The sequence below is a fragment of the Eurytemora carolleeae genome, unplaced genomic scaffold (assembly GCF_000591075.1).
Source record: "Eurytemora carolleeae unplaced genomic scaffold, Eaff_2.0 scaffold638, whole genome shotgun sequence".
Lineage (NCBI taxonomy): Eukaryota > Metazoa > Arthropoda > Copepoda > Calanoida > Temoridae > Eurytemora > Eurytemora carolleeae.
The window spans coordinates 28,285-43,235 of record NW_019396526.1 but is presented as its reverse complement, the minus strand read 5'-3'; the positions used below and the strand labels follow the sequence as shown (position 1 = coordinate 43,235).

At 33.9% G+C, this 14,951-nt stretch overlaps 3 protein-coding genes across 4 annotated transcripts in view; 2 read left to right on the top strand and 1 right to left on the bottom strand.

The window, feature by feature from the left end:
- The window catches only part of LOC111704871 (uncharacterized), a 37,120-nt gene that overhangs the window by 11,447 nt on the left and 10,722 nt on the right, over nucleotides 1–14,951 (top strand). Inside the window, exon 11 of the mRNA XM_023477241.1 lies at nucleotides 53–108. Within this exon, the coding sequence (XP_023333009.1) occupies nucleotides 53–108 (56 nt within the window). The remainder of the gene's footprint in view (nucleotides 1–52; nucleotides 109–14,951) is intronic.
- Nucleotides 3,822–6,380, top strand: LOC111704868 (uncharacterized). Its single transcript, XM_023477238.1, has 2 exons — nucleotides 3,822–4,399; nucleotides 4,505–6,380. The coding sequence occupies exon 2, from the start codon at nucleotides 4,534–4,536 to the stop codon at nucleotides 6,028–6,030; it is 1,497 nt and encodes a 498-aa protein (XP_023333006.1). The 5' UTR covers nucleotides 3,822–4,399; nucleotides 4,505–4,533; the 3' UTR covers nucleotides 6,031–6,380.
- LOC111704869 (uncharacterized) lies at nucleotides 11,596–14,919 on the bottom strand. Of its 2 annotated transcripts, XM_023477240.1 has the most exons (4): nucleotides 14,305–14,919; nucleotides 14,040–14,163; nucleotides 13,622–13,669; nucleotides 11,596–13,222 (listed from the first exon to the last, which is right to left on the bottom strand). In XM_023477240.1, the coding sequence occupies exon 4, from the start codon at nucleotides 13,218–13,220 to the stop codon at nucleotides 11,847–11,849; it is 1,374 nt and encodes a 457-aa protein (XP_023333008.1). In that variant the 5' UTR covers nucleotides 13,221–13,222; nucleotides 13,622–13,669; nucleotides 14,040–14,163; nucleotides 14,305–14,919; the 3' UTR covers nucleotides 11,596–11,846. The 2 variants fall into 2 exon arrangements, with proteins under 2 accessions (XP_023333008.1, XP_023333007.1); XM_023477239.1 differs by lacking the exons at nucleotides 13,622–13,669; nucleotides 14,040–14,163; nucleotides 14,305–14,919 and having other exon boundaries at nucleotides 11,596–12,816; nucleotides 12,868–13,352.

Sequence of the window (14,951 nt, the reverse complement as noted above, 5' to 3'; positions counted from 1 at the left end):
AAAATTAAATTTTCTAATATTATTGATGGGTTAGAAATATATATTTAGACAGATAGACCCAAAAGAAAGAGAGCGAAGATTTCCAAACCAAACCAATGATATTGTCAGGTAGGAAACAAACCAAACCAATGATATTGTCAGGTAGGAACCAAACCAAACTCAGGATATTGTCAGGTAGGAACCAAACTAAACCAATGATGTTGTCAGGTAGGAACCAAACCAAATCAATGATGTTGTCAGGTAGGAACCAAACTAAACCAATTATGTTGTTAGGTAGGAACCAAACTAAACCAATGATGTTGTTAGGTAGGAACCAAACCAAACCAATGATGTTGTCAGGTAGGAACCAAACTAAACCAATGATGTTGTCAGGTAGGAACCAAACTAAACCAATGATGTTGTTAGGTAGGAACCAAACCAAACCAAACAAATAAAAGACACTTTAAGGAAACAACCGAACCATGAATATTTTCGTAAGTCTGCCTATTTTTAGTTCCATTCTGTGCTAGATATGTGTTTAAATCAAGACAAGAGAACTTTGCCATATTGGGTCATCAAAATTTTATAAAAAAACATAATCTTATACAAGTATGATTAAACTAGAAGGGTTGGCGTTCATATTAATAAAATGAGGACGACCTTTGTATATAAAGAGACTGTATATAAGCTTAATTTAAAGTGACCCTTCATGCAAAGATGACAATGCCCGGTGTACATTGGTATCCTTGAAACCTTTATGTTTTGAATTATGTGGATAACATTTGCCTTTTTATAGGATAAAAATTATATATAAATCTGATAATTACTTTATGATCTTCTAGCAGTAGAAATGCGCAAGTCATTTTTGTAAAGAAACCGCATTTGAAAACGATCAGTTTTCAAAATTAGAAACATTGATATCTAAATCATACTTGATCAGACAAAGCCTTTGAGGGTAACGTTGTGAACCAGATAATGTCATCTTTGCATGTAAGGTTACTTGCAATTACGCTTACAGTCCCTTTAAGGTTAAATTATAAACTAGATTACGCTTACAGTCCCTTTAAGATTTAATTATAAACTAGATTACGCTTACAGTCCCTTTAAGGTTAAATTATAAACTAGATTACGCTTACAGTCCCTTTAAGGTTAAATAATAAACTAGATTACGTCTACAGTCCCTTTAAGGTTTAATTATAAACTAGATTACGCTTACAGTCCCTTTAAGGTTATTGTACTTAGTAAAACAAGAAAATTGCAGTATACAAACAGAGTAAACCTGTCCGTCTTCACTGTTCATCTTGCGGAGACATTATAGACACATCTTAGTCTTTTAATCTTTTCATAAAATAAATTCTAGCAGACATAATAATATTATGGCTTTTGAAAATAGGTTTTACAGTGCTAATTCATAACAAAGACGATATCCAATTCGTCACTGAATTCCCATGTTTTTTGGGACACCCTGTATATATATATGTTAGGTCGGGGGTAAAGGTTAGTGTGAACACTGAAAACTCTTAGTTGACACAATTTTTGACATATCTCAGAAAGCTTAATATTTTTTATGGCGCAGTTTAATGTCTAGTGTCTGTATAAAAAATTATAATATGCTTATTGTTAAGTTAAAGGGAGTGTTCGCGAAAAATTAAAGGGGGTATAGGCTTACGGCGAAAAATAAGCGCTTTTGATCGCTTCTAATCTTACTTCTATCTGTTGCGTCTAAAATTGTTAAAAACGACCAAAGAACGTAGTGTCCACACAAATTTAGAAAGTTGCAACATTCAACTCAGATTGTAAAATAAATCAATTTAATACAAACAATTAACTCTGCTCTAGCTATTCTATATTTACGTTCCCATCCCTAGCTAGAAGATAACACTGCTTTAGTTATTCTATATTCACGTTCCCATCCCTAGCTAGAAGATAACTCTGCTCTAGTTATTCTATATTCACGTTCCCATCCCTAGCTAGAAGATAACTGCTCTAGTTATTCTATATTCACGTTCCCGTCCCTACCTAGAAGATAACACTGCTCTAGTTATTCTATATTCACGTTCCCATCCCTAGCTAGAAGATAACTCTGCTCTAGTTATTCTATATTCACGTTCCCGTCCCTACCTAGAAGATAACACTGCTTTAGTTATTCTATATTCACGTTCCCATCCCTAGCTAGAAGATAACACTGCTCTAGTTATTCTATATTCACGTTACCATCCCTAGCTAGAAGATAACACTGCTCTAGTTATCTTATATTCAGGTTACCATCCCTAGCTAGAAGATAAAACTGCTCTAGTTATCTTATATTCACGTTACCATCACTAGCTAGAAGATAACACTGCTCTAGTTATTCTATATTCAGGCTACCATCCCTAGCTAGAAGATAACACTGCTCTAGTTATCTTAAATTCAGGTTCCCATCCCTAGCTAGAAGATAACACTGCTCTAGTTATCTTATATTCAGGTTACCATCCCTAGCTAGAAGATAACACTGCTTTAGTTATTCTATATTCAGGTTACCATCCCTAGCTAGAAGATAACACTGCTCTATTTATTCTTTATTCGCGTCCCATCCCTAATAAACATGAAAATTAAGTGACGACTTCTATATCGTCTTTTTTCCTTGCGAGATAATTTCGTAAACATAATTTTGTAGTATCACGATTAAAACAGTTAACACCAAAACCTACTAGTCTCAGGATTATAGAAATGTGCTTTACCATTTTTTCTTCAAAATTGACGGAGATATTAAAAAATTTGTCCAGATTCCAGTTTATTAAAAATTATCAAAACTGTTCAAATGTTTATTTTCTCCGTCCATTTTTTAAGAAACAAAAAAGGTAGACCACATTTTGGAAAGCTCTCCAGCTTTTTGATGCACTTCTTGTCATTTATCAATTATTTGAATACAAGACGATATTCAAGTCGTCTCTCAATTCCCAAGTTTATTGGGACACCCTGTACAAAGCACAATATCAAATTGTTATACATATTACAAAACACAATATTAATTTGTTATTCATAATACTAAGCACAATATCTACTTGTTATTCATAATACAAAGCATGTCTTAATGCATGTCTTTAATATAAACTGTGCAATACAGAATATGATTAAATCTTGTATTTATATTTACTTAACTGTTTATTTACGAAGGGGTCGATATCGACCGCTCACTTTAGTTACCCATTACCCCCTTATTTTTTTTTTTTTTTAAGTTTTGCGTAACTTGAGAACCCAGAAACCAAGTTCAAGCATATTTTTGCTTGTTTTTGTTTTCATTCAGTGAAGATCTTGATAGGTATTGTGAGGATACGCAAAAATTAGACAAAAATGTGAGACCCCCTCCACTTTTTTACGGAGTTAACATTTTCGTGATTTTTGTTTTAAAAAATACTTCTAAAGTAATTACTTTATAGAGGACGTGAGTCAGACTCTAATAAAAACGCATAAATAACTTCCAGTATATATATTTCTTATAACTTATTACTAGAGGGTTCAGAACTAGAGTCAATATCGATATCACACGTGTAGATGTTTTATCAGTACTATGCCCCGTATCTGTTCTATCTCATTCTGTTGAATCTTGTGGAACTTGTTTAACGCGGCCAGGCATCGTCTTCCACAACTTTTTATATAATTCACATTTTAATGGTCAAAATTATTGTTTAAGTATAATTTTGGCAGTTTTTTTGAGCAGTCGTTATCGACCGCTTCGCACATGTGGGGGACATAACAGTAGGGCAAAATAGACGGCTTCCCCAAGTATCAGAATAATATAAACTGCATTGTAGGTAGGGATGGGAAGGGATGGATGGGATGGTATGGTACATGATGGGAAGGAAACATGATTTATGTGAATGTACGGGAGAAAATGAATAATTTCTGAACAGTATATATAATACTTAGTATATTTTTTTGGCCATTTTAAAATCCCGTGTTGACGAAGCGGTTGATATCGACCGCTGTCCCTATCTCTAAAACTATGCATTGTATGAAAAAAATTAAAATAGTTCTGTTCCTCAGGGAACATGTCAAAAAAGATTGAAAATCTAAAAAAAAATATTTTGAAAAATATTAAGTTCAAACATAGACATTTAATTAAGAGGTTTTGCATGCTAGGACTAAATATATAGGTTAGTGATAAGAATAACATGTTTTTGCAACCACTAATAATTAAAAAAAACGAGTGACATGTGCAACTAATACATATATATATATATTTAATTATACTAATAGCTCCATTTTAGCATATACCTGTCAGATTATATCATGGATGAATCTTAAATCATAACGGGTTCACAAATTTCTCAAAAGTTCAATACTCTCTGCTTTCCCTTGGTTCCCTTTATAAGGAAGACACGGAGACATCATTCTTCAGTTCAACTCAGCCTTTTCTTCAGGAGACTTGAAACATCAGGGATCCAATCCTTTAGTACTTAAGGAATCTAACAATATTTTGGAATTTATTCTACATATTTAAGATTTTAGTTTCCCTTCTAGTAATTAAGGATTTGGATTTTAGAAACTTGATAATCAGAACTGACAAGAAAGATGAATCCAATCTTAAGTATTTGCCTTCTTCTTATCTTCATGGCTTCAGCAATAGAAGCTCACCCCTCTGAGATTTTTAAGAGACATTCAATGCCCTCAGCATTAAGTTCTGCTGAGCGTGAAAGCAGAAACATTAAAAATACATTTGGACTATCAGATGATGCTCCAGAACCTATTGAGATCACTACTGTAGCTACAGATCAAACAACCGTTACGGACATTGAAGAAGACGAAAACATCACTAAGAAAATTACCAATAATCTTCCTAATTATCTTGAAACAACAGCAGAAAGGACAGGGAAGCAGCACATAATTGATCTTCAACTTTTGTCTCCAAGTCAATATCCTCTTCATTACCTTGAAAATCAGCCCCAAGCTCCTAAAGTTCTGCAAACCCTTGCACTAGCTCAGAAAAATGGGATTCTGATTGACCAGTTTGGAAACACTTTCAAGTTAGCTGAAATTCCATCTCATCTACGCCAAATCAATTTTGAAAATCCTGTAGTTGGAAACAATGTAGATTTACTAGAAGAAGATCCAATCAATGACACAGAGTTTATTGAAGATGAAACAAGCACTGAAACTATTTTAGTACAAGATATTGCTACAGACAATGGGGTGAAATGTGTTAAAAAGGTAATGCAGGTTGAGGAAATTGTTCATGATAATATCATAAAGTGTTCACACTCATTTGCTGAGAAATGCCACAACACTTTTATCACAGATTATGCACCATCTCAGGAGGAAAAGTGTTCAACAAGCTTTGAAAAGAATTGCCATATCACCTACCAACCAATGGCCTTTGATGAGAAGGTTGAGATTTGTGATGAGCCCTTGAAGAAAGTTTGCAATGATTCTATAACTGGAGAGGAGGTTTGTCGGACTGAGTATGAAACTTCCTGTGAAACCAGGTACAAGATCCATACTGTAGAGCAAGATGAACCTGTTTGTAAAGTGGTTATGGAGAAGAAGTGTGATGGTGTTGTGGTAGACAATCAAGATCAAGCAAACAATGGAAGAGGAAGGAGATCAATTGCTAGAATAGAAAATGGAGAAGAATTTATCCGACAAGCAGAAAACTGTGAAGAATGGCCAGTACAGAAATGTACACTAGAGAAGAAAACTGTCACTAAATCCAACCCTGAAACTTCTTGTCAGAAGCATCCTAAAGAAGTTTGTACAACATCCAACTGTAAATTTGTTCAGAGTGAGAAGACCTGCAGAGAGGAAACAAGAAGTCTTGTGCAGAATATTCCAAGTGAGGATTGTGACCTTGAGCCTAGGGAGACCTGTAAACTGGAAACAGTTCTAGTTCCACGTTTAGTTGAGAAACCTAACTGTGTTCAGGTTCCAAAGGAAATTTGTGTTGAAGTTAAGACTAATCCAAGAAAGGAATCAAAGCCTGTTGTAAAGGAATGGTGCTACCGCCCTCAGGACTTCCAAGCAAGCTCCACCAAGGAAGTATTAGATCTTCTTCTGAACAAGCTCAATAAGTAGATGATGACTATATTTGAGGCTGGGCATTCGATCCTGAAACAATGTCTGAGAAATCAATTATCACTTTATACTATGGTCTTCCACATTTCATATTACTTCTTAAATACTTTTCAATATTTCTAATTTTTTTATTTGATTTATTTTCTATCTTGTTGGTTTTGGCTAGTTACTATTAATTATTAATAGGGTTGTTAATCGTTTTTGTAAACGATTGTTAAACGATCGTTTTTTGTTTCGTTTTCAAAAAGGATCGTTCCGTTTTCTGACAAAAACTAACGTTTTTAAAAACGACCCAATCGTTTTGAACTTTTAGAAAACGATTTTTATTAAAACGATTTTTTCATACGATTGTTAAAAAAAAAATTATGCAACTTTACTGAACGTCATCTTACATGAAGTTTAACAGTTGTGGGGGAGTTAAAACTCCTTGATATTTTCTTATAAACTACTCAATGATAGTACAGATGCCCTTCAGGTCGGTTTCCTCTCTTGGTTAACAATTGTTAATGAAGGGGTTGTTGTTAACGTTCGTTAAAAAAAGGGTTGGCGTTAACGATCATTAACGATCGTATTTAAAAACAAGCATTTTGAAAAACGATCATTTTAAAAATGACCATTTTAAAAAAATCGAACTTTTAAAAAAACGATCGTTTTTAAAAACGATTGTTTTGTTTCCGATTTATCGTCGTAGTTTTCATAACTAAACGCTCGTTTTTCTGAAAAATGAAAACGTTAACATCCCTAATTATTAATATAAAATATGTATTTGATACTGGGAATAAATGGTTGAAAGTTTTGTAATTTATACTTATCAGTAGTATTTTGTCAGAGAGACATTGCTCTTGGAGTTGCAGATGACTATTTGGCAGTTTTAGGATTTATCTTGGGGAGTAAAAGAATCTATTATCCTTTATACTGATGGTCACACCCTGATTTTCAAAGAAAGGCTTTGATCAAAACTATTGTTGGTTTCTCCCCTCCTTAATTGCTTATTATTTTGCAATCCTTCCCCTCCTTTTTGTTGCTAATATAGGAATGACATTTTAGAATAATTCAATTTACTTCTACCTTTTTATTCTAAACTAGGCTTTAAGGTCCATTTCCGCCTCTTTTTTTCAATAACAATTTTAGCCTTTACCTGTTGTTGAATTTGCAATTTTATTGTATATTTGCAATATTTTATGAATTGCTCTGTTAGAATTGGTGCAAAAAAAAAAATAAAAAAAAATCAATGTGATCATTTTTCCAAGCACAATATTTCAATTTTGAATGTGCTTGTGGTCATACAATTTGTAATAAAAATGAATGCAGAAATATTCTATATATCTTAGTTTAAAGTATAAGTAGCACAAATAGAAATCAATAACCCTTGAATGCTTGAAGAGCCCGCAATTTAAAAATTCGGGAAAATACGGTTAGGGTTTAAGCTGTCGTTGAGCCTTATTTACTGCTTGAGCTTTCGGATTCAAGCTGCATCTTATTTTCCACAGATTTGAGTTTAAAAAACCGGTTTAATATTCTATTCGGCAGATTTTCATGGTAGGAATTTACTCATTCTGGGTTTTTATGAGAACAATACTCAACGCTGAGCCTTATTCTCCACTATCACCAACCATGGTCGGTTTCATTTTCCTTGTGTCTTACTCCTTAAGTCAAGCCGAAGATCTTGAAGCTGTCAATCCACATGATACAAGCTGACATCAGAGTTGGGTCAAAGGTCTGGTCTTAAAGTTGGGTTTAAGGAATTACGGCTCGAGTCAAAGTTTTTAAATAGCGAGCTGGTAGGGTATTTGCAGTTGCGAAAAAATAGCGCAAAACTTGATCTGTAGCTGCTAACTTATCTGAACAAATTGGAAATGTATCTTGCAAAAGTCATATTAATGGGACAATAAATTATGCAACATAAAGGTCTAAACCTTAAATTTCTGAGACCAACTACATGTTGGGACATTTGTGTTGGTGGGTCTTAGCTCCCTAAACATTTCCTTAAACTTTGAAACCCATTGATACCAACCAGCTCCCCTGTTGACAGAATTACATGAAATTTCAAGGACAGCTTCCTTAGGGTTCTTTAATAAATTAAAGTTTCCAAACTTTTTTGCTAAAATGCACAGCATGAACCTTTTTTCTTACGTCTATATCAACCCTAGATAAATTAGAATAGATTGTTCATGTCGTCTACACCATACCGGAGAGTTACAGTTGAAATTGAAAATGGCAAATTAGCTATGGACTAGCTACTGACATACAGTACATTGGATATAAAGGTTTGCGGCAAGTATATTAGTACTCTGTACAAATTTATGGGGGGTTTGTTTACAAATATTGCAGACATACTAGTTAAAAGTTGAATTTCAAAGGATTAGAACGAAGATTAGTTGCTGCTTGCTACCGATATGTGAGTGATAATGATGACAATCAGACTCCCCTTACACACAAAGAACACATTAAAGTTGGAAGACCTTTCAAACTATTAAATCTCTTGGGATGATAGCGATACTTTGGCGAATTCTATGTGTCAACTCTCTCCATTATCTAGCTGTTCCTGTTGATGTGGATGGTGGGGAGGATGGAGACTGGGAACAGCGTTATAAATTAAATTTCGTCCGGAAACGTTTTTGTTTTCAAAATGTTTCGCACAGAAAACACTAAATTTTCCCGGAGTCCAGAAACCTGGCCTTCCTGTGAAGTTACTCTACGTTTTTTTTTTAACTTTTCATCTTTTGGAAAAGAATGAAATCTAATCTTGTATGTTTGATCCGTGTTACAATTTAACACTGAACAATACCTCATGCTTGTTTATACTGCATGAGAAATCATGTAACTGATCAAAACAAATCCCCCCAAGAACAGTGTACTACATGTACACAATAACATACCAATACATGTTCACAATGTCATACCAATACAGGTGCCACCTGTTATTCTATATTATATATATTCTGAGATATTAACGCATTCGGATTAACCTATTCTGGCACGGACCTATTAAGAGTGTGCAGTTTGTAGTAAGCAGTGTACAATTTTATACATTTGACTTACTCAGTTCGCTTTTTGAAGTTTGCAGTGTGCTGTTTGCAGTGTTGCATTGTGCAGTTTACAGTGTACATTTGCCGTACTCAGTTTGCAGTATACAGTGTCATGCACCCCCCTAGAACCAGAGGTAGGCTCTAATTTATTAAACAGTAAACTTACATATATATTCAGATCTTTTACTTTTCTTATCAATCGACAATGTCACAATATGTCCATTTTATGATTATTTTTCAAATTCTTTTTTGTACCTTAATCTTATCTACAATATTTTTTTTTTGCGGGGTTTCATTTAAAATCTATTTCAAAAATAAAAAAATGTTTTTTTTAGGTTTTTGCTCTTTTACTACTTGATTGGTAATTATGGTCAAATGACTAATAGTCAGCCTTCAGGTAGATTAATATTGATTTTAAACTTTATTTTTTCTTAATACCGGTTTTTTAGGGGGTCCACATAAACCGTTAGGGGGGTGCACAAAAAAAATTGCACCCCCCTAGGCTAAACCTCCACTGCGCGCCTGTACAATGTACAGAGTGCAGTGTGCAGTATACAGTGTGCAGTGATCAGTGTACAGTTTACAGTGTACAGTGTGCACTGCATTGTGCAATGTCAAGTGTCTAGTTTGCAGTGTGCAGTATACAGTTTACAATGTGAAATGTGCAGCATAAGTGTGAACTGCATTGTGTAGTGTCAAGTGTGCAGGAGTTAGTGTACATTTTGCAGTATGCAATCTTTAGTGAACAGTGTTCAGTGTATAGTATGAAGTGTGCGCCATATAGTGTACATTGTAAAGTGTGCAGCATACAGTGTATAGTTTGAATTGTACAGTGTACACTGTACAGTGTGAAGTGTGTTTTGTGAAGTTTGCAGAGTGAAGTGTGTAGCATACAGACTCCAGTGTTCAGCATGCAGTATGGATTTAACAGTGTGCAGTTTTCAGTTTGCAGTGTGCAGTGTGCAATGTGCAGTGTGCAGTGTGTAGAGTATAGTGTATAGTGTATTGTTTGCAGTGTGCAGTGTGTAGTATATAGTGTATAGTGTATAGTGTATAGTGTATAGTGTATTTTGTGAAGTTTGCAGAGTGAAGTGTGTAGCATACAGACTCCAGTGTTCAGCATGCAGTATGGATTTAACAGTGTGCAGTTTTCAGTTTGCAGTGTGCAGTGTGCAATGTGCAGTGTGCAGTGTGTAGAGTATAGTGTATAGTGTATTAGTGTATAGTGTATAGTGTATAGTGTATAGTGTATAGTGTATAGTGTATAGTGTATAGTGTATAGTGTATAGTGTATAGTGTATAGTGTATAGTATATAGTGTATAGTACATAGTGTATAGTGTATAGTGTATAGTGTAACTTTTGCAGTGTCATCGTAAGGTGTAATTTGATATGTGTGCCATAATAGGTTAATCCGGGAACGTCTATAATCGCGCGCAACATTTTATCAAAATAATATAAGGAAATAAACTCAAATTAAACAAAATTTGGAAGAAACCAAAAAATATATAACAATTGCTATGATTTATTTCTCAAAAGTTTTTAGCCTTAGTTAAAAATATTGATACAGGTGCCATCTGGGCCTGGCAGACAAAATTTGAAGTGTATTTATTTGCAGAAAAAAAGTTGAAAGGTCTAGCATAGATAGTTAGATAGTTAATCAGTGGTTGAATTTATGTGCTGCAAAAGATGCTCATGTCACAAATGGGTTTTAAACATAACTTTTTAATGCTATAACATTAAGAAATTTTCTTGCACTGGGAGAAATGTCCTCCTCACATCGAGAGGACAGGAAAAACATCTTTTTTTTAGATACTTCTTCAGAACTTTAAGATAAATTCAGTACTAAAGGGTATTTTGAGTAAATCCCAAGGTAGTTTTAGAATCTGTTCAACAAAACCTTTAGATTGGTTAAAAAAAAGATTTTTACAATGCCTAATGCTTGTGATACAGTTCAAAAAGTACCAGAAACACACTTCAATATCCAGTTTTTGATGTTTTTGCTTTAGAACAATAAAAATACTTCAACGAACCACATTTAAAGATTATTTTCGAATTTAATTTTCATCTTTTAAAGATTTTTCATCTTTTAAACTTTTTTTTTAACCTGTATGGTACCATGCACTGCAGCTGGAAAGAAATCAAAAGTTTTTCTTTCAGAACTTTGTCTTTACTTAATACAGATATCCAGAGTTTGAATATTTGCAAAAACCCATTTATGACATCTAGCCGGACCAATGTTAAATTACTAAAGGGTTTTATGCATGATAATTTCATAGCTAAAATTATTTTTATTTCATCAGGATGTAAAAATTTTTTTTATAAGTTTTGAAAGAATATCTTTCACATGTTATGTAAAGAGAAAAAACTGATGAACCATTTATGCTTATTTTGAAATTGACTCTCTGCATTGAAAACTTTACTTAATTTACTTACTTTATTTAAGGGAATTTTATAATTGTCTTTAAAACTAGTTTATAGCTGAAAAACATTGTTATATCTTAATTCTCAACAAATTACAGAATTTAAATATAAAAATTACCAATAATCAAAAGATTTATTCCAATTAGAATACAAGTAGTATATAAACCAATACAATTTTACACATTTTGAAACTCCCATAACCAGTACAATTGAAAAATATATCCAAAGAAATTTTACTTTAAAACTATAATAGATAATCATAAATCACTATCTGGGATGTAACCAATGTTCCATCATGGAAAACAATCTTGTAGTAAAAAGTTTCTACAAATTTTCCCCTTAGTCTTAGCTCTTCTGAAAAACTTTTACTTCAACTGGTTCAGAACAAGATCTAATGCTTCCTTGGTGGACTTAGCTTGGAAGTCCTGAGGGCGGTAGCACCATTCCTTTACAACAGGCTTTGATACCTTTCTTGGATTAGTCTTTCCTTCAACGCATATCTCCTTTGGAACCTGAACACAGTTGGGTTTCTCAACTAAACGTGGAACTAGAACTGTTTCCAGTTTACAGGTCTCCCTAGGCTCAAGGTCACAATCCTCACTTGGAATATTTTGAACAAGACTTCTTGTTTCCTCTCTGCAGGTCTTCTCACTCTGAACAAATTTACAGTTGGATGTTGTACAAACTTTTTTAGGATGCTTCTGACAAGAAGTTTCAGGGTTGGATTTAGTGACAGTTTTCTTCTCCAGGGTACACTTCTGTACTGGCCATTCTTCACAGTTTTCTGCTTGTCGGATAAATTCTTCTCCATTTTCTATTCTAGCAATTGATCGCCTTCCTCTTCCATTGTTTGCTTGATCTTGATTGTCTACCACAACACCATCACACTTCTTCTCCATAACCATTTTACAAACAGGTTCATCTTGCTCTACAGTATGGATCTTGTACCTGGTTTCACAGGAAGTTTCATACTCAGTCCGACAAACCTCCTCTCCAGTTATAGAATCATTGCAAACTTTCTTCAAGGGCTCATCACAAATCTCCACCTTCTCATCAAAGGCCATTGGTTGGTAGGTGATATGGCAATTCTTTTCAAAGCTTGTTGAACACTTTTCCTCCTGAGATGGTGCATAATCTGTGATAAAAATGTTATGGCATTTTTCTGTAAATGAGTGTGTACACTTTATGATATTATCATGAACAATTTCCTCAACTTGCATTACCTTTTCAACACATTTAACCTTATTTTCTTCTATCCTTACTTCTGGTTCTACTGATTCCTTTACATTTTGGACTGATTTCTCATCTAGTTCTGCCAAAATGGAGCGAAATTGACCAATCTTAAAGCTGTTACCCAACTGATCCACTAGAACCCTGTTTTTCTGAGCTAGAGTGTGGGTTTGAGGAATTTCTGAAGATTGGGCATGTTGAGGGTAGTTGGGGGACAAGTTTTGGAGATAAATATTGTTCAAGTGCTGCTTTCCGAACCTCTCCTTTTGATCCACAAGGTCATTTAAAAGAGCATAAGTCATTTTCTCAGTAACACTTTCATCTATTTCAATGTCTGAAAGTGTTGTTTGATCTTGATTTTCTGATTCCATCATTGCGTCAACTTGTCTTAAAGGATTCTCAACCTCACTCCCATAGAATGAAGAAAGACTTTGAGGATGAGTTTTCATCGTTGATACCAATAGGTTCAGTAGAAGATAAACAAACAAAGCATGTATTGAATTCATCATCTCTGCCAGATTTAAATCTTTAAACCAAATCCTAGCTCTGCAGTGGTTGGCTTTCATATCAATACATATTTATTAATAATGACGATCTTTTATTTAAGGTTTCATTTCTATCAAATCATGACAATAAATGACAAAAAATATTCTCCATTTTAATTGACTGCTTCTCTTTGTTTACTTTTATGTTTTATTTTTCGCTTTTGCTTTTTATTAATATACCTTTTTGATTGAAATTTCTTATAGACCAAAATTTAACGTAATAAAGTTATCATTTCTTATTCAATTTTCCACGCATTTATTTTAAGTTTTTTGATTAAAAGATTTGACGTCATATGAAAATTTCAAACTTATTTAAGTTAAAAGAATGAAAATCTTGAGTGGAATGATTTTACAGATTTGAATCCCTAAATGAATTGTTGTTCCAAGCCTGTTGAGGAAATGGTTGAGCTAAACTGAATAAAAATGATTTATCATCTTATTTATAAAGGGGAAAATGAGAAAGTTTGTGGATTGTTGAACTCTTTTGCAAATGATGTCAACCTATATTTTAATTAAATGAAATTGTAAAGATAACTGCATCTAACACGCAAACTGGAGTTTACTGTGTACATCATAGATAATGGATGCATGCAAATAATTGGAGGGGGGGGGGGTGTCGTATAGACTAGATTTAGTTTACAGAGGATAATCATTACTATACGTAAAAACCTCTTTAATGAATCAGAATAATTCAGTGCATTCACTGGTAGAGAAAATACAGCTGTGCAATAAATTTGTACAATAATTTATTTCAGTGTAAAATAACATAAAAACGACTTTGACCTTTCCAAGAAGGTTGGCGAGGTCGTCATTGCTCCTATACATCAACCTCTCAGGACGCAGAGAGATGAAGTATGAAGGGGGGAGGGGGAGAGAGGAAACGCCCACTCAGCCTCTACCGGAGATTCTAAATAATAGAATAATATTAACAACGATTGGCCATGTACTTTATAGTAAACCCTGAAACTATAGAAAACATCAAGAATAGAAAATGTAATCTTGTAATATCGATTTATGTGAAATGGGCTTTAATTAGTGTATTATATACCTGAATATTAATTCTGATTTACCAAGCAGCAGACTTTCGTCAACTGAGACCTAAATCTGGCTCAGAGCATACTGCAGTACAGTGTACAGTGCATACAGTACATGTTTATTTTCGTAATCAGGTTTCTGTATATTCATCCTTCTCCAGGGTTCTACTAATACAGGAAGGGGGCCGAAATATTTGGTTCAATTTCTTCTATGTATGTACAGCTTGTACAACAGGGGGGGGATCACTGTGAACTAGACAATCAGAGAAAATAAAAATTTTGCGAAGTTATTGGTGCGACTTTTTGACCTCGCAGCTCCCTAGTTTTTATTATACACAAGGTATGAGAAAAGAAAATTTGACCGGCTAGGCTATATATTAGAAATTTTAAATATTTTTTTTCTTCTGAATAGAACTTCAATAAGAGTTATGATTTCAACCTTACATATGTGAAATTTACTTTAGTTTGACGTGGGGGGGGGGGGGTTAACTTTGTCACATGTCCCCCTACATTTAACGATTTAGTTTGGCAGCAGTTTCTCTTTATCTCTGATAATAAGTTGGAAGCATAGATAAATAAATAAACATAGATAGCTTATGTACGCAAAATCACCAAGAATTGTACAGTCCGCGAACTCATACTTGTAGGGGTGAAAGTGTAC

What these genes read in the sequence shown, in the direction of transcription:
- LOC111704868 (XM_023477238.1), top strand. Translation starts at nt 4,534, where the DNA reads ATGAATCCAATCTTAAGTATTTGCCTTCTTCTTATCTTCATGGCTTCA.
- LOC111704869 (XM_023477239.1), bottom strand. Translation starts at nt 13,277, where the DNA reads ATGAAAGCCAACCACTGCAGAGCTAGGATTTGGTTTAAAGATTTAAAT. An exon ending in CCTCAAACCCACACTCTAGC is followed by an intron (nt 12,817 to 12,867) that starts TCAGAAAAACAG and finishes CTTTAAGATTGG; the next exon opens with TCAATTTCGCTCCATTTTGG.